At 32.0% G+C, this 26,042-nt stretch overlaps 2 protein-coding genes across 2 annotated transcripts; one reads left to right on the top strand and one right to left on the bottom strand.

Annotated features, from left to right (window-relative positions):
• Positions 1 to 15,231: 15,231 nt before the first annotated feature.
• Positions 15,232 to 17,405, top strand: LOC115970433. The gene is made up of 2 exons (XM_031090070.1): positions 15,232 to 15,762; positions 16,815 to 17,405. Exons 1-2 carry the CDS (start codon positions 15,232 to 15,234, stop codon positions 17,403 to 17,405), a joined length of 1,122 nt encoding a protein of 373 aa, XP_030945930.1.
• A 709-nt stretch (positions 17,406 to 18,114) lies between these two features.
• On the bottom strand, positions 18,115 to 24,690 carry LOC115971878 (E3 ubiquitin-protein ligase MIEL1-like). Its single transcript, XM_031091979.1, has 12 exons — positions 24,494 to 24,690; positions 24,282 to 24,369; positions 24,091 to 24,147; positions 22,833 to 22,865; positions 22,651 to 22,725; positions 22,490 to 22,533; positions 22,353 to 22,393; positions 21,183 to 21,265; positions 20,971 to 21,062; positions 20,802 to 20,871; positions 19,724 to 19,762; positions 18,115 to 18,599 (listed from the first exon to the last, which is right to left on the bottom strand). Exons 1-12 carry the CDS (start codon positions 24,568 to 24,570, stop codon positions 18,477 to 18,479), a joined length of 822 nt encoding a protein of 273 aa, XP_030947839.1. The 5' UTR covers positions 24,571 to 24,690; the 3' UTR covers positions 18,115 to 18,476.
• Between the last annotated feature and the right edge of the window lie 1,352 nt (positions 24,691 to 26,042).

Below are 26,042 nucleotides of genomic sequence, written 5' to 3'. Positions count from 1 at the left end.
AAGAATTGGAGGTATCTTTTCTCATTTGTAAAATGTTAAAAAGTTATTATATAACGTGTATGACGTGTATGACGTGTTGTTGTATGACGTGTTTGAATTGTGATTAATTAAATCATTTTTCTAATAATTTAATATGAAGTATGTAAATTAAAAATGATTAATGAATTTAAAAAAAAAAATAATTGAATCATTTTTTTTTCTAGTGACAAATTTTATTTACTTTTTTTTTTTTTGGGTGAAAAAAGACTAGTGACAATTCAATTTGCAAAGATTATGTATATATATATATAGTAAATTTATAATATACTGAAATGTGCTATTGGTTTATAAAGTTTATATACTAAGCTATTTTACCTTAAAATTAAATTAGGTACCATTTGGATGGAGGGGTGAAGGAGGGAGAGTGGAGATGAGTAAAGTAGAGTTAGCTGAAAATAGGTATTTCTAGGTCAAATCTACTCTACTCTCCCTTCCTCTTTCTTAATCCAAATAAACCAAGTCTTATTAAAACAATACACTACACATATGCTAGTCTGAACCCAAACCTGTTTCTATTAATTTGGTTCTTTTAGTCAATTCAAATATCAAAATCAAAGCCGAAAGAATTTTGTTGCATTCCTAAATTGAGAGAGAGAGAGAGTAATACATTGAACAAGTTCCCAACATAAAGTTTGAAGTAAACTTAGGAAAGAGAAGAATGATATGTTTAGTAAATAATAGTAATACCAGGCGTTCATATATATAGATAGTTTCTGAGAAATCACAACAAACACAGAAATGAACTCAACCCAAGCAGCTGACAGGATCCACATTTAGGGCTAGCAAGATAGAGTTTGAGATCTAAGACAATAAATTAATTAAATTGAGTCTTTTTATTATTATTTAAATATCATGAGTTAAATAAAGAGCTTAAATTTGGTTTGGAACTGGTGTAAAATGTGGGTTTTATGCTAGCCAATAAAGAGGTATCATGTCATCATCTTAACAAATCTCCAATTTCAAAAAAAAAAAAAAAACCCATCACATAACAGTACGTTTCAGAGGAAACAGTATACCCAAACACCAAAACCAAATGTCGTCCGCCTCTTCTTAAAACCAAACCTCCATATATATGCCTCACCCGGATTTGGTGTTGGAACCTGGAATCTGTTTGCAGGTCTTCCTAGCTAGTCTTCATACTTCATTGCTATGATGTTTCCTTTGTGTCAGAGGCGAGGACACCCACTTCAACTTTATTTACAGACATGAATACGCTGCTTTGACTCAGAATGGAAAATAGCTTTAGTTATTCTAGAAGCAGAAGTGGAACCCATATATTTCAATAATTTTACCAGGAAGATGATGTTAAGATGATGATGTGGTGCCTCCTAATTAGCTGGCGCCTTTTACGCCAGCTCTGTACTGAATTCAAGCTCTTAAATAAATTTATTTAATTTTTTTTTTTTTGCCAAATTTTAAAACTAACCTAACATATGTTAATTTGATAAATTGAATTAATTCCAACCAAACTAATCTTTAATTAAAAAATATTGACCAAACTAAGATTAATTTTTCATATAGAGAATCAAATATTATAGTTCAAGCATAAGGCTTAATTTTCTCAAAAAAAAAGTATAAGGCTTAATAAAAAGAATTTTTTTAATTAATTTTTTAAAAATAATGTTTATCTTGAATAAGGTGATGTATAACTAAGTAAAGTTGTAATCTAATTTTTTATTAATATTTTAGTGTAAAGAAAGAGATAAAAATTATTTGGTGTGTGACCATGTGGGAGATTAAATAGCTAATGTCGAGAATCTACCAAGTAAGATGTTGGTTTACAAAAATTATGACCTCAAGTTGTTAAAAGATTTTAAAATTTTATTTTTTAAATAAATTATTATCATGAAATTTTGAGACTTTTTATAATATAGGTGGAGCTTTCTGTAATAGGAGTCTTAGAGCATTCACATCAGCTCTTTTATAAATGTGTAAAATACACATTTTGACAACTTTTACACATTTTGAACCAAAAAACACTCCATGTCAGTCCGTTTAAAAGTGTGTAAACTTTTGTAAAATTATCAACTAGTTACAATACCCGTGTAAATTTACACAGGCACTGTAGCATGAGTGTTTAGTTTTTTAATAATTTTTTCTCTCTCCTCTCTACCTGACTCTCACCTCCCTCTCTCTTAGGCGATGTGCGCTCTCTCTTTCTCTCACAAAAAAAACCCACTCCATCCTTTCATCCTTAGTTCTCTCTCCCTCTCTCACATCTCTCTCTCTCTCATTCAAAGTATGCCACCAGAGTTCACAGCGTGGCGAGGTCAGCGCTATAGGTCACAGCGTGGCGAGATCGACACGTGGCGTGTGGCGTGGTCTCAATGGTGGCGGTGTGGGTTTGGGTCGATGATCGATGGTGGCGACGTGGGGAGGTCTCGATGGTGGTTGAATCTGAGTTTATGGTGTGGGTTGGTCTTGGTTTGTGTGGGTTTGCTTGGTCTGGGTTGATTTGGGTTGTGGGTTGATCTGGATATGTGTGGAGGCGTGGAGGCATGGAGACGATGGCGTTTTGATCGGCGTTGATTTTTCTTTGTGTGGGTTGATAGGTGTTGTTGATCTGATGTTGATTTTTCTTTGATTTTGGGTGGAGATCGGGTGGGTTCTGATGGAGTTTTGATCGGCGTGTCTGGAGATCGGTTTTTGATTTAATGGCTTTTGGTTTCTGATGATGGTAGTGATGGTGGTTGGATGGTGATAATGGTGGTGATGGTGGCTGTGGGTCTGTGAGAGAGAGGGGCAGTGAGGAAGTGAATAATAAAAAATTGTAAAATAATAAATATTTTATTGAATAAATGTAACGCCCCAAAATCATAGGCAATAAAAGTCTATTTAATCTGAATAATCCATAAAAAATATTAAATAAAAGAAACTAGCAACCTTGAATCTGATTACAAAAGTCAGAGCTCTAATTCACCAAATACAAAACATCCACAAAATAATTCTCCAATGCAAAGTTTAATGCCATAAAATAATAATAAAATCCTCAGTTCCACAAAAACAGTTTGTAACTTCTGTCTCCCAAGAATCTCTACTCTAGTAATCCACCTAATGTATCTGTAATGGGAAATAAAGGGGAGTGAGATAACTCAATAAGTGGAATTCACTAACATTGGGGTGTGGGAACAAACCTTTCAAATAAATAATTCTTTCAACAGATTCACAACTTATAACTCATCAATATTTTGGCATCAACTATTTCATGTAAAGGAAAATAATATCTTTATATTGTGAGCCATCATAATATATATATTGATATCATCACATAAACAATTTCCTAAGCTTTTCTCATGGTCAACGTTTACACCCCGTTAACAAGGTTGTGTTGTCCCCTTTTTGGAACTGGAACCTCCTTTCATCCCATTTCTTAAGGATGGCTCCTTTGGAACCTAAAGGTACACTCCCTTGCTAAGGAGCTTCCTTTTGGATCCTTAATAGTATGCTCCCTTGCTAAGGAGCTATCAAATGTGCACTGTCCCCTTTTGGGACCGTCTCTTGCTAAGGACTAGCTGCAATATGATTGTCCCTTACTAAGGACTAAATACCATACTGAATTTCTAATCACGACTTGCCATAGGTTTTCAAAACATATTCAATATGCTCACAAAATAATCCATTCATACTTCTCAAAATATAAAGACATATTCACACATACAAGTTTAAATAAAATTAGGTTGTCTCACAAGTTTTTCATAAAACGAATAGCCAATGTGCACATCAAACATTTGTAAAATATTCACTTATATATAGAATATCAACATATTCTTTCATATAAAATAGTTTAATAATTAACACTATTTTGGGAAAACCCCCAAAATTAGTAAACACCACTTACCTCTTAGCTGCAAAAATAAAGGAAATCAACCTCCCTTGAATCACAACAATTCAATAGAATTAGAACCTAGCTGTGGGGCCCAACAATTCGTGGACCAGGCCCATTTGCCCTTAGAGAGTCTGAAGGCCCAATCCGAGGAGAGCTGTGGCTCAAGCTCTACGACGCAGAGCACAAAATAATTTTGGGAGGCAGCCGAGGACAGTTTAGTCCTCGGCAGATCCATAATCCCACCGAAATAAAGGGGTAAAACTGGCATAGAGACGAATTTGTAAGATCCAAAATACCTTGGGGAAGTTACCCTTACTACCCTTTCAGATAAGACCCAGCGCCTGACAGAGCCGTACTCTGCAGCTTTATCAAACCATCCCCAACAATTCCGGGATTGGACTGATGGGACAAATGTCAGTGTTTGTAAAGATTGACCTTACACGTGGACGAAGGACAGCGAATGCAAGCGAGTATAAAATAAGGAAGTAAGTAAATCTGAGGGGGAGATCCCACCTCCGAAAAAAAGGAAGACTACATGGGGAAAACATCTCAACAACACCGGACTTCACGGAAGAAAGTCCGTCGTTGGGCAACCGAGATAAGACCTCAAAAGGTCCTCGGATCAGCTCCGAGGAGTTCCACCCCACGGGGTACGACGTCTTAGGGCTTAGATGTTCACACCCAATTCCCTTTTTCTACATAAATTCCTCTAAAACCATGACCGGGCATCGCCACTTGACCAGCGGCTAGTTTTTCAAGCCCACTCTCTACAAATAATATTGTGAGGGACCTTTATTGTGTGAGCCCAAAAATGTTAGTGGGCCGCAAAGGAATCGTGTCCTTACACTAGCAATACCAAAAATAGGTTCATCAATACACAATTTCCCACTTCAAAATTTATTTTCACACTTAAACGGTTTTATCCTAAACAATATTAATATATCCAAAATCCTCCATTTATTCACTTAACTATCAAATTTACTATTGGAAGCCACGTATTGTCTTAATTTGTTGCTTAGCATTCCCTCTTGATGCCACTGGATGTCTATTGGCTCTAACCATTATATATATATATATATATATATATTCAAAGTAACATGGGTAGCCATGAGATAGTATTCTTAATTTATCAATCCGGATGCTTACATTTTTTTCCCTTGGAGCCACGGAATATATATATATATATATATATATATAAACCTATCTGATCAACCTAGTATATAAAGCTATAAATCAAAGGTAGAAGCCATATATTAAAGTTATGTCAAATCCATTTCAAAGCCTATGGAGGACCATACGGCTATATAAATAAAAAGTTCCTATTTTAATATTGTATTCATCACTCCAAAGACCCAAAATCTATTACACGGTTGAACTAGTGTGAATGCAAAATAACCAGTCAACAATAGTGGCTTAGTGTGAATGCATAATAACCGGTCAATGGCTTAGTGTGAATGCAATAACAACCGGTCAACAATTGTGGTTTAGTGTGAATGCAATAATATAAGCATTCTTTTCACTTTAACATGGTGACCAAGTCCAAACTTATTACTCTATTTGGCTCAATTTCAAGTCTGTGTTCCTTCCTGACATATTGAGCAAATCTTTATCTAATATAATACAATTATAGGACCCCTTTTCTATTAGTATAATGATAGTCTAAGTTCATATCAATTGAAAGCTATAGACTATCAAACTTCTTAAATCTTGAGCATGAGAAAAATCATACCTGAAGACTCCAACTCAACGCCACAGTGAAGAAGGGCAGAATTCAATAGTCGGCTGAAGCAAATAGAAATCCCATCAGCAAAACACGTGTGACCTAAGAGGAAAGGCTAGGGTTTTCAACGCCCATATATGTACTATGTCACCTCACTTGGGCTTCATATTCCATAGTATTTATCTTCTTTTTAATACCTTAAGCCCAAATTAATTTAATCCATTTTAATTATAGGCCTCCATTAAAAATTTACGTATAATAACTTAATTGGTATCAAAATTATGGGGTATTACAATAAATGTTAGAATAGATAAACTGATGTGGATATTTTGTAAAAGTGGATGTGTAAAATAAAAAAAGTAAATTTTTTCGTGTAAAATAGACAGAAAATTTAGAAGAACTAATGTGAATGCTCTTAGGCTGGCTTAGGCCTTAAGTTGGCATTCTAGGGCACACAACTTTCTACCAGTCAATAGAAACATGTACGGGTTTTAGTTTGATTAGGAAAAGAACCAAACAAATATGGGTTTTGGTCAACTAGCAGTGCTTTTTAAAATAAGAAATATTTGTCACGTCATTTAAAAATGCTATTTGGATCGGCTAGACACTTAGACTAGAAAATTAATAAAAGTGAATAGAAAATCTAATAGAGCTCATTGTTTTAATTTTAGGGATTGAAAACACATATTTAAACTTTAGGACTAAAAATGTTTAGTGGACTAACTTTAGAAATTAAAAATGTATATTCCTTCCTAGCATCACTCCTACTATTATTATTATTATTATATATAATAAAATTTTAACCTATAATATTTGTTCCATGATAATTATTCTTTATCACTCATCTCAATTCTTAAATATTCATTGTGATTTCCTTTCCCGTTATTTAGAACCCAATGACTAGAATATAATCATGATTATAAAAATAAATATCAAAAGTATCGTGGATTTTCTAATTAGTTGAGATATATAGAGTTTAAATATTTTTTTATTGTTATAATAATCAAATTATAATTTTTTATTCAAAAAAGCCAATAATCGTATATCTCAATTAGTACCTTTTAAACTTTTTCAAATAAAATCTTTAAAATTTAAATTCATAACTTGCAATTATCTTTATGGTTTATAAAATAAATAAATAAAAAACACATAAAAGTCTATCTATATATATATATATATATATAGTTGTAGGCTAGTCTAGTCTATCTCTACTTACTGCTCAGGCGTAGCTTGTACTGTACACGAATGTTCCCCTATACCAGCTTATAATTAATCACATCTCAAATGTACACTAAAAGTCAAAAATAAATAAATACATGGGTGGGACAAACACAATAATAATGGAAATAATATAAAAAGAAACTAAATAATACTTCTGAATATTATTTATTTGAAATTAGAAAATACACAACACTATTTGGACTGAGGAGCGATATTTGCTCTCTTTAAGGAGATTTAAGTCCTTGGTTGGTTAAACTTTGTAACTAATGCAGATCTTCTCTGACTTGTCTCCCCAAGGATACAACAGCCCAACAAATGTCATATGGCTAGAACAATCTATGCACAAAGTGTTCAAGCGCAAAACTCCACCAGAAAGAACACTTCCTTGCCAAAAACCTCTCTATTTGTTTAGTGTATAAGAATGCTTGCAATTACTGGATTTTTTTTTTTTTTTTTGGTACACTTTGGAATGAGTCTGAATGAGTTTATTTATAAGCTCAATGGGTCTCACAAAATTATTACCCAAATTAATTTGATTAATTAAGTCTATAATTCTGATGTAGTGGGTGTTACAAGATTAATTGCTGGACATAAATTTGATGGGTTGGAGTTACAAAATTAATGGATGAGATAAGGAGTTATTGAATAATGAAAAGGCCCAAACGGCTAGTCCATTAAGTAGGTTAATTGCTCTTTATTTTTCATAATAAAAATGTCATTTACTCACCAACGAATATGGAAAATATTCCGAATGTATCTAGCCCAATTTTTGCTCCAATACATATCAGCCTATTAATCATCACAATTAAAAAGAATAAAATAGTCCCTTTCATTTTCAATATAGAATTAAATATTTTCATTAACTCCTTATTTTTCATATTAACTTCCACATCTTTACATTTATATTATCATATAAATTCATTTTAATTAAATAATATTAAAATGCTCCAACATACATGTGAAATAAAGTTATACTATATTCAACAATAACAAAATATAAGTTAAAGAAAAGAAAATTCTTAATTCATTTATCTATAATATGTCATAATTGAACTCAACTTTTTTTGAAGTCCATAAAATCATTTATGAATAATTCTATTTTAAATGTAGTCAAAATTTATCTTTTGCTATACAAAATCAAAGATTCCGTTCAAAAGTCATATGTATTCGGTGTTGTAGTGAAATCTAATTTAAACAATATTTATGATGAATGTTCGGTTAATAGTTGCAATAGAAATAGAGAGAGTAAGTATAACCACTTTGTAATTAATAGTCCATTTGGATTAAAAGAGAAGTAAGGAGAGTAGAGTAAAGTAAAAATGACTCAAAATTTAGCTTATTTTCAGCTTAACGTTACTTTACTCCTCTCCACTCCCCTTCCATTTCCCCTCAATCCAAACGGGCTCTAAATTGGTAGGCAATTGATTTTTTTGACCCTTACTAGCTATTGGTACAATTAAGATAAAAAATTAACAATTTTTTGAAGTTAAATGTAAAATGGTGAACTTCCATTTTCAAAAATAAAATTTTCATGATCTTTGAAATCTTATGGATAAAATTTTTTGTTTTTGTTTTTCATTGTTGGTCTATTTATTTTTGCTTTTAAAGAATAATAGATTGCAAATATATCTTAAATTATAAATACATGGTTATTTTGTAACTTCTAAAAATATTGATTTTAGGAAATATTTAAAAAAAATTAAGGGAAAGAAATAGCTGATTTCCTTTATACATTCATATAATTTTTCCATTAAGATAATATCAAAATTTTTCTAAATTGATTTATTAATAAATATCCTAAGGATGACGGTTAATAAAACTTTAGGCAATGCATGGTCTTTAACCTTCGTCATCAACACTTACACCTATAAACACTTCAACTATAAGAGGGCGTAGATCATACTCATGGGTTCCACACAGGAGCCCACCCTCCACCGGCCTACAAACCCTTGAATTTCGTTAACTTCAGTGGATCCCATTACCCGGAAATGACTCAATAATCAACAATATAGCTATCATAAAAATCCACCAAAGTTGCATGAAAATTGAAAATTAAGTACAACGAATGGCTCTTCCTTTTCGGCTCAAGAATTTGAGGTATCTTTTCTCATTTGTAACTTGTTTAAAAAAGATACTAAAATTGAGGTGGTACTGACTAATGAAAATGATATTTGTAAATTCATCAGGTGTTACTAAATATGTGATGTGATGAGTGTGTAATTATTCAAGTAATTTTAAGACTATACACTATTTTATAATTTTTTATCATAATTTTGATATATGTGATTATGAATGAGTATCTGTCACTTATACAATGACTTACCATTTTTTTTATTGCCACTCACATTCTGACACCTCACAATAGTGACAAAAAAGTTGTGAGATAAGTTGTACATGGTCCTAGATTTTTTCGCTTCTTCTTCTTCCTCCTCTTCTTTTACAGTATTTTTTTTTTCATTTTGTTTTCTCACTAACCTCAAATCTAATCCTATATTTTTGTCAATTTTCCATTTCGTTAATTATATATCATGACCTATCCTACTAAGAAAACGATTATAAATTAAGTCATTATGAGGCGATTGATTCAAAAGTCATAGTTCTAGTCTTGTGTCTCTTCTTTTTTGTTATCGTCAGGTTTTTTTGATTCCTTTCGAAGTAAATGTCTTCGTTTTTTTATAGACTTGCCAATGGGTTCACATCATCCCTACCTTTACACTTCCACTGGATAAGAAGCTCACTGCCTAGCCCAGTCCCTGCTTCCACCAGACATGCCATCTTTGCATTAACAATTGCTGTACTTTTATGCTTTATACAAATGAAGTATGAAAACAAGAATTTTACTCCTTTTGATACTCACCCAAAAACCATGAATGTTTCCATTTTCAGCTTGCTTCTTTACTGTATCTCATCTATGGCTGAAGCCACACTCAATCGTGCAATATTTGTGCTTGTTTGTGGTCACACCAGTGATGTCTCGGCTGCTCTTTTAGTGGCTTTGCTAGCATCTATTATCTTGCCGGTTCCACTAAGATGGTTCGGTTACATTGTTTTCATGTATATAATGGTTCGCGTGTTTTTGGGCTTACTTCCAATTGGTTGGTTGAAACAGTGGGTCATTGAGAAGGCGAGGAAATTAGCAGTGCATGCATGCCTACCAATGTTTCTACTTCAAATGTTTCCTGACAATACTCGTCTCTACGGCCTTTCTTTTGTGCTTCACCACCTGCGTTATGAAAGAATAAATTGACACAAAGTTTTAAGACGTTGAGGAAAGTTTGTGGTATTTTTTTGTATTAGAATCTCATTATTTTTCTTTCTATTTTTATTTTTTTTATTTTTTGAGAGAGAGTTTCAATCTATGGCATCCGTTAACTCCTAATGATAACTCATTTTCATCAGACCAAGACACTAATTTGTTTTTGGTGTAAGCGGAGATTAAATCTCAAATCTCTTATTCAACTATCAGAGATTTTTTGGATATGTCTGTCATTATTTTTCTTTCATGTGTGTGTTTGTTTCACACAAAAAAAAAAAATAATTGTCCCACATTAGTGAAGATAATATGTTGCGTACAATATAACTCTACAAATATATGTCACCATAAAGGATGATTATAATTGGGCTATTAGTTTTTTTTTATAGATAGTTTTAATCACTCCTGATAATAACTTTTTGCATGATCCTTGATAATTATGTAAACTAGCATTTAACCCGCACAATGCCCAGGATCATTTTATGAATTAAGATACTTCGCATTCAACATAAACTTAGTTCTCCCACTTCCACTGCATACATTCAAACTTAAATAATGTAGTATATTTAAATATATAGTATCCAATATTCCCTAAAAATGTTAAAACATTAGTATCTTCGAATCACTTCATGTGTGTACTTCCCTTCTCAAAGAGGCCACTTGGAGGAACACATGAAATGAGTTCGAACAAAGGGAATTCTCCATAATGCTCCTCTATTTTGCATACAAAAATACAATATCTTCAAAACCATCTAATATTTCCTGTCAAAGAATATTTTCGGTTTATGAGCTACCACACCTAAGAGAGAATAGTGTTTATCTAAAAATAATAATGATTTCACTTTAAGCAAATAAAACTTAACTTACATTTGAGCATCACGTCAAGCTTCTACAGTGCAAGAAGATTGACATAAAAATCTGAACTTGGTGCATTTTTACAGTGAGTTATCTACCTATAAGCCTCCTTTAAGAATCATCTATTCTAGAAAAAAAAAAATTGTTTATTATAAACAAATATACACATCAATATTTATGCCAAATCAATATCCAATTTCCTGTTTCTATTGAAATGGAATTGTTATTTAACTGGGAAAAAAAAACATGGGATAACTTTCAAAAATATTATCTAGTTTAAACAACATATAAAGTGAAGAAATTGCACCCTAGAACTATATGCATATTTGGTGGAGGACCATAGTCAAACGTTATTATGATCCTTAATAAATTTTGAAAAATTGCTCAAGAAAGGCTTCTAAATAAACCACTCTACAGGAAATATTTATCACAAAGATATATATAGACACCATCTAAATGTGTACATTCTACAAATTTTAAAAGTATGCACTCGATAGATACTGCACCATTAGAACTAAAATCAAATGTCATATCAAAAAACATCAGCTTCATCTCGAAGCCATAAACCAAGCATAATTTAAGATATAAAAATTACAAAGTAACGTTTTTGTAAATTAATCCAAGGATTTATATACAAATATTTTCTACATTAGACACTCTATCCATATACTTAGCTTAAATTTAGAAATACCCTTTCCCTAACTCATTGTAGGTAATACGTAAAAGACGGAAAAGTGAGTTATTTAACCAAATAAATTTAAGTATCATATTGTACAGCGGTTGCCTCGGCCTCATCAATAATAGATAGATAACCAAAACCAACCTAGCCCAAATACCCAAAACATAAGTTTCATGAAAATGGCAATGCCTCATCATATGTAATTAGTAGAAGGGGTAAAAAGAGAGTAATTGTAGAAATATAAAGTTAAGTCTCATCTCATGCCAAAAGTGAGTTCAACTTTATAATATGTTTCAAAATTTGTAACATATTGAAACACAGTGGTGTTCCAATGAATACTTAAAAAAAAAATAATAATAAAAAAAAATAAAAATAAAAACCACAATGGTGTTCCAATGAATCTTATGTAAGGTATGGACTTTTGAGCAAAGGGAACCTATCAATTTAACGTGATCTAAGATCTACCAACTAAAAGTGAAATCAATGATACACACTTTGCAGTTTTGAGTCCATCAAAGCAACAAACATACATGTATCAACATCACAACACAGATAGCAATATAACAATCTAATGCACACAGTAAATTTGAATGATCAAAACCCACTATGGATCCAACCCCATCAATCTATGATTTCAGTTTCTAATTCACCCATATTCCAATTCTACGCATCAAGTATTAAAATAATAATAATAACAATTATGTGCATACTTAGAACCAATAAAAAAAAAAAAAAATCAACAGGCATTAAATGTTTATACGATGATCAACCTTAACAACGTTTTCAACACACACACACACACACATCACAACACATATAGCAATATAACAATCTAATGCACACAGTAAATTTGAATGATCAAAACCCACTATGGATCCAACCCCATCAATCTATGATTTCAATTTCTAATTCACCCATATTCCAATTCTACGCATCAAGTTTTAAAATAATAATAATAACAATTATGTGTATACTTAGAACCAATAAAAAAAAATCAACAGGCATTAAATGTTTATACGATGATCAACCTTAACAACGTTTTCAACACACACACACACACAGATTATGAGAATATCAGAAACCTTAAGAGATATACCCAAACCTAAGCCTAAATTAAAATAACTTCAATCACAATATATATACACATCGCAATCATTGTAGAAGTATAATTTACTAGAACCTTATAATGGTCTTTAATAAAGATTCAGTGAAAATTAATATTGTTTGTAGTATTTGCACTATGCGTTTGTTTTTTGGTTTTTAGAAAAAAAAAAAAAAATAAATAAATCAGTACCTTAATTTGATGAAATTAGAGACTCTAGATTGTGAAAAGATTCCACTTCATATCTGGAGAGAAAGAAATTGAATGATTTAATATTTGCAAAATAGACGAATTGAAAAAATCTATTACCGAAAAAATTAAAAAACAAATAGTCACATATTAAAACCTTATTTCCTTAGCCCTAATTTCTGAATTTAAATTTGGAACCAAATTGAAAATTTTGAAAGATATAACAGATCTAATTTACCCAAAAAAAAAAAAGAGAAATAATAGAACCCATCAAAGGCGTTGTTTGTGGGTGGAGGGGACATTTTTTGGTTCTTGATGCCGAAGTCGGTATCATCTTCCTTCTTCTGCTTCTTTCTCTAGAAAAATCAAAAAGGTGAATGAACTCTGATCTTAGTTTTAACGAAAGTGAGTTAAAGATTTTTTGGGAGAAATAGAGAGGCATACTGTCAGAAACTAAAGAGTGCAAAGTTGAAAAGAGCAGATGGCAAGGAAGTTTTTTCTTTTGGCCGTGTGTTTAACGAATTGGAAGTTGAAACAGCGAATGACTTTAAGTTTTTTGCTGGGTTGCAGCACTTGGGTTGGAATCAATGGGTTTAATGTCTGGCTTTGAGTTTTTCATAGGATGTAACTTTTCAAATTAAACTCTATACGCGGCAGATTTTTAGGTGGAGATTTTTCCTACAGAGAGATGCTACGTACGTCTACAACATTTTTACAACAAATCACAGGTGGTTAGTTGTTATTGATTCAAATTTGAAACTAACATTCAGATTATTTTTTTGCCCTAATAATAACAACCAGTAATAACCTACCATTTAGGATTTATTGTAACAATGTTGTAGACATATCATTTCTCTTTCTTACATGTCAGAACCACCTTAATTGTAGGAAAAAACTTTTGCTTTTATATATAGTATTAGACAACTCCATTATCCTTGATGATTATGTAACTGATTCCTTAATTGCATGATCCTTGCTATCATCCATTAGCTCTTTGATCCTTCTTTCCTTTATCCTTGCTAGAAGCTTTAATTTCTTTATCTTTCCTGTGATCTTTTGGTTGTCGCTAATAAATTCATCCATCTCATATGGGGAAAATTATACAATACTTTGAAACCACACTAATGGTATATTCTCTTTCCTTTCACGTGAATAGTAAGTAGGTTTTACCATAAATTTCATTAATGTGACCCTTTATCATTTGAGAGAGGGGAGTAAAGTATCATTCTACTCTTGGTGGAGTTTGTACCATTTACTCACATTAAAATGTCTTACTTTAGTAGTTTAGTGGGAGAGAGCAGAGAGAAAGCGAGAAAAGACAGGAGAGAGAATAAAATTGATTTTACACAATGCTACAATTGTTATGTATATTTACTTAATTAACCAAGCTGTAAAAATTTATTCAAAATACCTCTCCAGGTATGGGGTGTTTTTTTTTTTCAACAATTAATATCATATGTATTTTGCATTTTGTTGGGTTTTAAACTAAGCAATAAGAATGCTCTTACGACGTGAGTCACTGGATTAGAAATAAAACACTACATAGGTTGAGGATGGATAGCTTCCTAATTTGTGTGGCAAACTAAAACCCAATTCCATCACAATAAGGGTTATATTGGTGTCCATAGCTGAAATCAATATCAATATCATATGGGTTGGTTGAGAACATAGAAAACTCTAATGACATATCAATTAAACTTACTCCTATTGAAAAACGAGGAATGTAAATAACAATATATATACAGCATCAGAGATAAAGGGAGAGAAGATCCGTATCTTGAAGTAATTGTGGTGTTGGAAGAGAATGGAGGTTTTACTGACTTAGGCGTGGCATGGTGACTATTCCGAAAATTGGCTAGGTCCCTAATATGGAATTAGTAGAATGAAATAATATATGATACCTATATAAAATTCAGTAGAAATTCTTGTAATAAAATAACTAAAATAATTGTGATAATGGTCAGCAAATAAGTTTTTATTTTTTTCCTATTAATCAACACATAAGCTTTTTTACAATATACACAAGTCTTTTATTTCTGGCTATATAGCTCTAATTAATTGGTGTGTGTTACTTAAATTAGTATTCTAGACTTAATAGATAAGATGACATTAAAATAATATATGTTTGGTAATGTAAGTCGGTTCGTAGGCTCTCTATTAACCTAGCCAATCAAGGATTCCGATTAGTGCAAGGAAAACAAAGTAAAAACCCTACCAAATATTTTATATATAACTCTCTTAAAATTAATTCACAAAATCTACATAGCTTATTCATTCCAAAAAAAAAAAAAAAAAAATCTACATAGTTTCTTTGTTTTTAATTGATTAACTCTCAACATATTCTATCATGGGTAAGGGTATCAACAAGATTCAAGCCACAGTGCAAGAAAGCCTCCTCCAACACCTTTACAACAAAGCAACAGGAAAATCAGACAGTACTACTCTCAAATTGAATATCCCAGAGTGTGACTTGTATGGTGATGAGCCTTGCAAGATTTGGAGTGATCATTATCATCATGGGACTGGTAGTACAACGTTGTTGTTAACTGAGAACAATAAGAACAACAAGAACAACATGAAGAAAAACGAAGAGCTTTACGTGTTCACAAAGCTGAAGAAGAAGAGTGTCAAGGGCACACGTTTTGATCGGACGGTAGGGGACAAGGGTGCATGGAAAGGCGAGGACTCCGGCGTCAAGATTTATTGTGACGACAAAACTAGTGCTCTTGAGACTGAGACGGCAACGCCGCCGATCAGGGTTCATGGGTTGAAGAAAAGGTATCGGTATGAGAGTAGTTCTAAGTCGGTGAACGATGATGATGGGCGTTGGATCATGTACGAGTATAGCCTTGATGCCTCCATGCTTCCACATGCAAAAGTAAGCAAATTAATTACTACTTTTTCAAAACTTTTTTTTATTTTATTTTATTTTTTGGGTGGTTTATTTTCACTATATATTTTAGACGTGCACAGCCTATAATAATAATTATATAGATAGATATATTTGGTTTTGGAGTAGACACAGAATCAATGTTTGATATCTAATTGATTTAATTGGACGTCTTTGGGCTTTAAAAAAATAATAACAATAAGAACAACAAAATAAAAATTGAACCAATTTAATAGTCTTATATAAGAAATAAAAAGATTTTTGGGGGTTAATTAATCATATTTCTTTTGAAAATTTTAGGTAAATTTAGGGGTAAAATTTTAATATTGGAGAGGGGGGCAACCATACATCTTTTGAAAATTTTAAAAAAAGTTTAGGGGTAATTTTTAATATTTGAGAAGTTTGGGTATAAGTTTTGGTTTATAATATTAAAGAACGCCAGGTTAACCCTAAATTAGTTTAGGGTTAGCATGATTGCTATACGAGTACATAGATGATAAAACTACAATAAATTTAGGTCTTTTGGGCATAATATCTCTAACAACATTAAATTTTCTCTGGTTGCTTTAGGTTTCTAAACGAGACCGTGTCACTAATAAAGTTGGTAGTTGCTAGGTTCTCGCCCTTCTGATCTGGGTTTTGGAAATTTTTTGGAGTTTAGATCCAACATGGGGCACACTAGAAATTAAGAAATTGGTTTTTATGTAAATAGTTTTCCGCAATAATATTTTCAATGGACCCACTAAACTTCATATATCAATAGGTTCTACAAAAAGATTATGATTGTAGACAATAATCACATCGTGACCAAGTTTCAATTCATTTTCATTTCAATTCTCTTGTAATATAAGTTCATGTACTTAATTGAGAAAAACAAATCCAATTACTCCTGCCACTGTTGTTTGGCTTTGCCTTTTATCTACTGTATTAGCATTATCCTATTTGAACATTTGTTAAAGACAACGTTGTTAACCCATCAGTGATGGTCAACTACTTTGATAGACTCTTAACTTAGCTATTAATTTGTGTACCTATTGCAGTTCCCAGATTATGTTCTCTGTCGAATTAAAAAGAATGATGAACCAGAAAAGAAGAGAAAAGTAAGAGAACCAGAGAATGCAAAGAAGATGAAAGAGAATAAAGGTGATCAAAGGACGAAGCCTGAGCATATACACGAGAAAACAAAGGTGGTTTCACTTGAAATACAAGAAAACAAACAATTGGAGCCTATATGCAACAACAATGGCATACCATCAGCAAAGACAACCACCACAAATCCTAGTAAGGTTGCAGCTATTGATGCTGAGTTGCAACCTGTCAGTGATAGAGTTATTATTGACTTGACCGATGATGATGATCACGACAATTCCGCTAGTGAAGATGCGGTAGTGATCAACAATATTGGAACTACATTAGTGGTAAAACAATTGGATTCAAAGGACTCACCCCCAGAGAAATTAGCGATTGAATCTCCTAAAGTGGATGAGTCATTGGAGGAGATTGACTGGGATATAGCATTTGCTGAAGAGCTAGTGGAAGGTCAATCACAGCCTATGCAAGAGCCAGGGATTGAGATGTTGCCTAATCTGTTATTTCTAGAGGATTGGCTAGTTATCAAAGTCTTAAAATGATAGGATAGGATAAAATTCAATTACATAACCAATATGTAACATGCACTTCAGTAACACTTTGTGTGCAGCATTTATGTTTCTTCACATGTTCAGGGATGTATTCAAGGATAATTGGTGACTAGTTGTAAATTTATTCACCAAGCAAGAATTTTCTTTTCATATGTTAGCTTTAGCATTTAACCATCCAAGCTTATTCAAGAGACAGCGATTGAGATGTTGACTAATGTGTATTTTTCAGGAGGATTGGCTTGGTTTCAAAAGCTTTAAATGATAGGAGATGTTAAATTCAATTAGTAACCATTAGTATCTATTGCAACATACATGATGTTTACTTGTTCAGCTTTTATAAACGCTTTGACATGTTCAGGGATGTTTTTAAAGATTATTGATAACTTGCAAATTCATTGGCAAAATGCAAGAATTTTCATTTCATATGTTAACTTTAGCATTTAACCATCTAAGCAGAGACATCAAATAAGATGAGTTGCTTGTGAATAGCTAAGATTTATTATTGTCAGCTTAAAGGGAGAATTAAATCCCATTTGATCACTTTCTATTCAAATAAAAAAAGGGAAAGAGTCTTCATGTTGGGCATGCTACAAGCTTTGTATTCTACTGACCCTTCGTGCGTGCTACAATCATGAAATCTTATCAAATGGATTACCAAAAATTATTTAAAAAAAAAAAATCACAAACGTAAGTATTCAGCTTGAAAATACAGATTCAAGTAACTGTTTACTAATTGCATATAATGGAGGAATAACATGAGCAAGCTTTTTGGGGTCAACTCTCCCGTTCAAAATTCAATATCTGAATCCAACTTGAAAATCTTAACTGTGAATCAGCAAGCCTTTTGAGGCCATTCAAATCCCACGTATGTCTTATAAACTACTCATTTGAGACCTACTGAAAGAACCTATGCAAACTAGTCAATTACAAAGCAATACATTCTCTCCTACACTTTGCCTAGGCACTTACTAAAGTGGAAGTTTTTCGTTGAAACAATGTATAATGTGTGTTATAGCCTAATCTGTATTGTTTGTTAACCAGCTTTCTTGATCAGCTGATGTCTCATTGATTATCTGGTGTTGAAATCCTGCGGGTGTTGTATGAATTGCAGTGGCTGCACTTGTGCCCTAAAATGTGGTAGCGAACATTGCTAGTATTGTTGCAATCATTGCAAAGAATTGAAACCTGCAAAATATACAAACAACTCAGTATGTTGTTTAGTAGACTAACTGCTTGCAGCAGTCAGATCAAAATAACCACTATACAGATTAGCATAGACTGTTTTGGTATATTCCAGATCAGGAATGATAAGAGGAACAAGCTATTAAAAAAAATCTCTCTTTTAGAAAGAGGAATAATTGTTGCTGCACAAGTAAGGCCCTCAATCACTTAAGTATATGTACCATGTTTTATGCACTTAGGTAATGCAAAGAACCAGAATAATCATCCTAGAGACACTTTGATAGACCAATAGTGGTAGAGTGGGAGGTGGGGTTTGAACCACAAACATGAGGCACCATAAAGGATGCTATTACTGTTGGGCTATCACTTGAATCCCCATCCTAGGGACACTTTTGGAAGTAGTTTTATGCAATTACCATCCAAATTGGCTACTTTTCTACTACAATAAATCATGAAATTTTGTCAGCCACACAACCTTTTTTTTTTTTTTTGGAAAGATAAGATAAGAATCGAAACCTATGGTATCCGCTCCATGATAGTAGCTCTTTACCATTAGGGTAAGACACCAATGGATTCTTTTCTATTTAGGCAAGATTCAAATCCAAGTCTCTTACCTGACAATAAGAGAATTTACCAATTGAGTTAACTAAAAATCAGGTCCAAACAACCTTTTAGATTTTAGAAAAGTATTTTTTTATGTTTTAATCGATGTTCACAAAAGGCTTTTAGATTTCGGATTCAAATGTCTAAGTTACATTGGAAGGTTTATTTGCACTCTATGCTTCAGAAAAGAAATGAATAATGAGTTACTGTGAACAGCCAGACGTGTCACTATTGAAAAAAAGAAAAGAAAAAAAGAACCACATTCTTCAGGGGATATTAAAAACAGTCTACTTCAGAGGTCTGGTCAGTGTATAAACATTCCACATAAAACAATTTTTAAAACTGACAAATCCTATCACAAACTACTATGAATGATCTGAAAGATTTTTATGGGGCAGTAAAAATTATTCTTCCTACTTTCTACGAGCTTCATCCAAATCAAGTTTAAGCTAATGTGGAATTTGAGGCATGAAATGCATACTTAAAAGCAAACTAATATAGAAAGGCATGGATGAAGAAACTACCTCATTCTGGTATTCCTCAGGCATGGCAGTAGCTTGTATCTGTCACAGGAGATACATAGCCATATTAACACAGAACCACTTTATACAAAAAGCAGGAGTGGGAAATAGTCATCACAAGCAGGAAAAAGATAATATTCAGCAATAATTACTAATTTCGTATAAACATACTACAGTCAACTTTGTGTATATAGACACATACATGCATATAACAAAGTCACACATTCCTTCAACATTCAGGGCTACCAAAAGCAGAGCTCTAAGGAAACCCACCCAAAAAGTGGGTTCTTTATGGTGCAAGAATTCATAGCATTTTCAATTCAAGCTAAGTAAAATAAGCAGCGTGTATTTTAGTTCGTAAAATCTTAAACTCATCTCCTTAGATCAATATATTCTTAACATGATGAGGACTTTTTTTTTTTTTTTTTTTTGGGGGGGGGGGGGGGAGGTATAAATCAATAGTTGGGGGTGGGGAAATTTGAACCTAGATGTCTCCATTGAAAACAAAAGGAGGTTCCAATTGAGCTACAAGCCTCTTGGCTAATATGATAAGTTATAAGATCTAAATACTAAAACTTATAGTAAGAGAAAAAGAAACTAAGATACCATTCAGGGTTCCTGCTACCTATGAAACAAACAAGCCAAGCCATATAGCTTCAACACTATCTCTTTTTTCCTATAAATAGCTTCAACACTATCTCACTTGATTGATGTAAGGTAATGTTCAAGCTCAACCCAATCCTTTTATCATTATACCTCAGACCACTACAATTGGAGGCTGGGATAATGTGATTCTAGATAACCATGCTTAATCCTGAACCCAAACTGGTTCCTTCTATTAGATAAATGGATAATTATACAAAATAAATGAATAAGAAATGCATCCTAGAGTTGCACTCTTTTTTTGCACTTTTCAATACAATTATTATTACTATTTTTTTTTTTTTTTTTGATAGGTAACTTTTCAATACAATTATTTACTAATCTAAAAAAAAAAATTGTATAATTCTACAAAATAAATGAATAGAAAAAGGGAAAGTATTCTTTTTGCAATAAAACAAGAAAAGTAAAAACTCCATACCTCCTCATCCAACGATCTCCAGTAAGCAGACATCTCACACACTGTCTTGGAGCAGATAGGACAACGATACCTAGGTGATAAATCCAACACATTTACAGATTATAAAAAATTGTTTTTATTATCAATAAATAAATGAAATAAAAAATTGCAAAAGCAAGCTGAAGTTAACTGATTCTGCCCTGCCATCTCATGAAAGCAGTCCATGTGCATTGTGTGTCCACACTTCATAATTGTGGTGCCTTTAATTGAGTCAAAAAGATACTGATGCATAAAAGTAAATAGTTAAAACATAGTTTTCTTCTAAACTTTAAAACAACTGTAACACTCAAAAGCTCAGACTTTTTTTTTTTTTTTTTGGAATAAGAAATCAAATTCACAGACCTCATAGCAAACAGGGCAGAAATTCTTCATGGAGTTCTCCACACATAAGTGATTATCACGCAGACTCACTGAATAGCAAGATCCTGAACTCAAGACCATAAAGATCCAAAATATATTCAAATACTAGCTCGAAATTAAAAAAAAAAAAAAAATACAGATAATATATAATATAAGCAATGAGGATCAAGTGTTCAATAATAAAAAAGACAAACATTAGGTAAGACTGCAACGAAACTAAACTAAAATGAGAGAACAGACTTAGACTTTAACATCTTCATATATGTTGATAGGATGTTCAGAAAATAAGGATGCCAATTCTGTACCACATTTAATCAAGTGGCAAACTCAAAGTTTGGAACATCAGTACTATAACAAGTAAATAACAATCCAATCTAGAAAATTCTTACGGCATTATTTGTTGGTAGTGCTCCAATCCGAATATTTCTTTTCACTTATCTGTTTCCTATTGGTAAACAGATAAACCCAAAGGGTCTTGAACCCACAACCTCACCTTCCAACTAGCTCTTACAACAACCTCCTAATCTTCACCCTTTCATCCATCTCACCATCATCTTTTCAGGTTCGTTCTCCCACCCACTTAGTGCCCAAATTTGTTTATACATACTGCTCTCCCATAAATTCTGGCAGAAACATAAATAAAAACTTCCACATGATGATGGCAATTCAATGAGTAATGTACAATTTAAAAGCATTCATGCAACATACAAACTCAACTTCTATATATAAATAGACACACACAAACCCAGCATTTTTATTGTACTTGCCCTAGATTTCTTCAAAGTCTTTACTCTGTTTGGATGCATAAAAGCCCAGCACTAATCATAATAAATTTCTTGTAGTAAAACGTCAGTGTAACCATAATGCCATCATATTAACCACCAATTGCATATAACTAACTTATATCACTAGAATGATTGTCCCATTAATCTGAAAGCCTGTTCTTAACAATCAATCAACAATAAAATGCACCAACTTCAAAGTAAATATGATTGGAAAAGAAACCGACCCAATGTTATGATAATCTAATAATCTTACCAAGGAATAACCTCACTTATATACAGGAAAATGAAAGTATGTATAACTGAAATACAAACAATCCCATAAATAAATCACTATATTAAAAGAGCAGCAAGGTAAGAAGTTATGTACCGCACTTCTTACAGTGAAAGAAGTTATCACGACCACCAACTCTGAAAGTCACAATTCAATTAGCATAAGACATTTATGCAGAAAACTGAAATCAGATCAACCCATGAAATTAATTTACAGATAACCCAGTTACTTACCTACAAATCCCACATTCTTCACAATGAAACTGCCCCTTATCAGTCTGCACAAACAGCAAGATTGTATAGTTTCAAATACTGAAAATTTTAACACCATGAAAAGATCCAGAAGCTTAAGTCTGCTTTGACCAAATAACTAATCAACTGAACAACTATCTTACATCATCATAGAATTTGCAAACGTCGCAAAAGTACTCTCCCATGTTGACACCACAGTTAGAACAAACCTGAGCAACCTGCAACACAACACAAAGACAATATATGCCCATTAACCCAATTCAGAAACATAACAAAAATCAACATATAAAAGGAGAGAAGAATCATTCAAACCACAACTTCAAACCTGCTGCTCAGTATTGCAAATCAAACATACAACCTGAAAAAAAAAATAATAAATAAATAAAAATCATATTCCACAACCATTTTCATTACTAATAACAACTAGCCTCTTCACATAAGCTATATGCGCAATCATAGGCTCTTAAAAACAATATAACAGTTTTAAGTTGTAACCGCAAGTAGTTATAATTTAAGTATTGAATGTGCGTCCTAATTTAGGGTGGCACTACTTCTAACTCAGGGTGGTCATGGGACCACCCTAACTTGCCAAAAAATGTATATATATACTTGGAAAAAAAAAAAATATATATATATATATATATATACACTAAATTAACCTATTTGGACCACCCTAATAAAAATATTGACCACCCTAACTTGAAAATTATAAGAATTTTGGTTCAATAAAAATAAGAGTGGTGCTACATTCACAACATTTTTACAATATTTTCACAACAAATATTATGTAATAAGCAGAAAGTGGTTACTAATTCTAATTTTGACTCAATATTGACATCAGTTTTTAACCCACTAATCACAAATTATTGCATAAGATTTGTTTTGAAAATGTTGTAAATGTAGCATTTCTCCAAAAATAATTTTGTCCCCACAAACATAATCCTTAAGCCTTAAAAAAAAAGAAAAAAAAAAGAAGAAGACTAGGCCAAACAAAAATGAGTTAACAAATTATTCAACAAAAAAACTATTCAAAAAATAAATAAAAATAATAATTCAAATTTGTAACTCTTTCAACCTGTTACATAAAAATAATCTCTAATTTCAATTTTCCTTGAAAAAGGGACTCAAGAATAATATTGTAGTTCATGAGTTTTCCTTGGCAGTGTTGGCAATTATGCTCTTTTTAGCTTTACAGTTGTAATAATTTTGCTTTCCTTAATGACTTAGCTTGTAGTTACAGCAAATATCATCAGTTTTTCTTACTCTTTTCTATTGTCATTTCAATTCTCATATTTTATTACTCTTATCACAACATTCTCAATTCCCACTTTATCTCTTATCAGTCCTTTTTTTCTTTTACTCTTTGTTAGTAGAAAAAACTTGTAATAGTTCTTTCTTTTTTTTTGTGACGTAGATATAGTCAAGTTATCTCTTTATTATTTTGTATAATTTAAGTTTCTTAACTACCACCCTAACAAATATTTCTAGAGCGGTCATTGTCCTAATTATTATTAATAATAAACCCCATCACCTACAATTTACAGAAAAACACATACATGTCAATATTGAAAACACATACATACTTGCTTAACATCTTGCCTGACCAGCTCATGATGATCTTTTGGGTTGCTCAGGTTGCTCTAAAAATCATCAAAATATTGAAAAGAAAAAAAAAAATACCCAGATGAAAAATTTTCGTATAAATGCAATTAGAAGTTAATTCACACGTAAACACCAACACACACACACGCACAAAAATAATATAGAAAGAGACCGTGACTTCATTGTGGCAGTGGCGGCAAGGGAAGATCTGGTTGCAACAGGGGGCTCGAATCTTGCATCGTCTCTTATAGTGCTCACACCTAAACCAAAAACAAAAAAACCACACAGACAGTTACTTCCATCCACAAATTTGACAAACAAAAACAAAAGCACCAAAAAGCAGAGAAAGTGGATGAGAGGGTGTGATGAAAAAGATGTTGTAACCCGTAATCGGATTTTCCAAAGTCCTTCGGTTTGGTAAGAGGAGTTAAAGCAGAGTCTTGTTGATGTTGTTGTTCCATTGATGTTATTGTTGGGGGTTATAGGGAGTAAGGAGGGACCGAGAGACAAATAGAGCTGAAAGATGAATTGGACAATTGGGTTTATTATGATTTTCATAGGGAAGAGAAGGGGACATTTTGTTTCTAATTTATATTTCCCAATTATTTTGTTCCATTTAGCCTTGGGGCTTTTGTTTACCTTTTTCTTTTCTTTTTCTTTTTTTGATAAAGTTTGGTTAAAATTTTCTTTATAGCAAAGGACTACGAATCTCATTACAAAAGTAAGGTATTTATATATTTTGAAAATTTAAATATTAAATTATATGTTTTTTATGTTCTTAATAAAAATACCAAATTTCATATCGATTGAATGTTATTTATTGTTTAATCCATAAATTTATTTTTTTTATACATAATTTTAGAATATAAAAATTTAAAATTTAAACATTTAATTGATAACATAGCTATTGATCTTTGTTTTTTTGAATTTTTTGCAAGTATGAAGGATATAAAATAATGTTATTCAATGGTTTATTTGTTGAAATTCACATTAAATAAAAATATATTAGGTAAAGTTATAGCCAAACTCTATCCTTCCTTTTTTGCATTTTTTTAGTTTGAAATTTAATTTTTCATAAGTATATTGAATAGTTTCAACTTACAAGTAAACCATTTGAATGAGATAGGATAATAAAAAAACTTTGACCAATATATCTTGCAACTCATGCTATTTGTTGTCCATAATCCATAACTATGGTTACCATAGAACATAGTAAGGGTTTTCTTATTTAATAATAATAATAAAATAAAAAAACCAAAATGGATGATTATGATCGTTTTAATCAACTTTAGTAGTAGTAATTGATAGAGGTGATTTCACGGTGAAAATTTTGATCTTGACATATCTAACACTATACAGTCATATAAATACCATGTCCAATTTTGTTCAATTTATTTTTATCCTAAAAAGGAATATTGGTTACAAATTAGCAATGTAAGATCACAATTAAAGGTTAGAACAACCAACTTTTGGTAATAACAATTAGAGATGTACACAGTTCAATCGGTGCATTCACTGAAATTGGCCATTTTTACACCGCATCACATAGGTCAATTTGTCTAATTACATTATTGCACTATTGGATTGGTCCTGAGTCTCCTAACCAACCACTTGTGGTCGAATTTTGTGGCGTCGGTGCAATCGGCCCAACCGGTTTGAGTTGATTGACCGGGTTATGCCAAAAAAATACTCTTTTTTATGTAAATATTTGTTAACCTACATGGTTGGGCCTTTTGAACCAAGGCAAAAAATACAATTATATTAAATAGGGGTCTTCACACGAGTCACATTTAAAAAATAATAATAATTGGTGAAACAATATTTTCATTTTTTTTAGATGAAAGATAGAAATATTTTCATTTTTAATATGGAAAATCTAATACTAAATCTTGTGCAAAGCCAACTATGAAGAACTTTCTATGATAACCCTTGT

This window comes from Quercus lobata, chromosome 12 (assembly GCF_001633185.2).
Source record: "Quercus lobata isolate SW786 chromosome 12, ValleyOak3.0 Primary Assembly, whole genome shotgun sequence".
Taxonomy (NCBI): domain Eukaryota; kingdom Viridiplantae; phylum Streptophyta; class Magnoliopsida; order Fagales; family Fagaceae; genus Quercus; species Quercus lobata.
The sequence above is the reverse complement of the archived record's forward strand: the minus strand, read 5'-3'. Positions and strand labels throughout refer to the sequence as shown.

Bases quoted from the DNA above. Each gene is read 5' to 3' on its own strand.
- LOC115971878 (XM_031091979.1), bottom strand. From the start codon at position 24,570: ATGGAACAACAACATCAACAAGACTCTGCTTTAACTCCTCTTACCAAA. The intron at 24,370-24,493 runs GTTACAACATCT...TTTTTGGTTTAG, and splicing joins TTTGGAAAATCCGATTACGG to GTGTGAGCACTATAAGAGAC. The intron at 21,266-22,352 runs GTACATAACTTC...TCTTGAGTTCAG, and splicing joins CTTTCACTGTAAGAAGTGCG to GATCTTGCTATTCAGTGAGT.
- LOC115970433 (XM_031090070.1), top strand. From the start codon at position 15,232: ATGGGTAAGGGTATCAACAAGATTCAAGCCACAGTGCAAGAAAGCCTC. The intron at 15,763-16,814 runs GTAAGCAAATTA...TACCTATTGCAG, and splicing joins CCATGCTTCCACATGCAAAA to TTCCCAGATTATGTTCTCTG.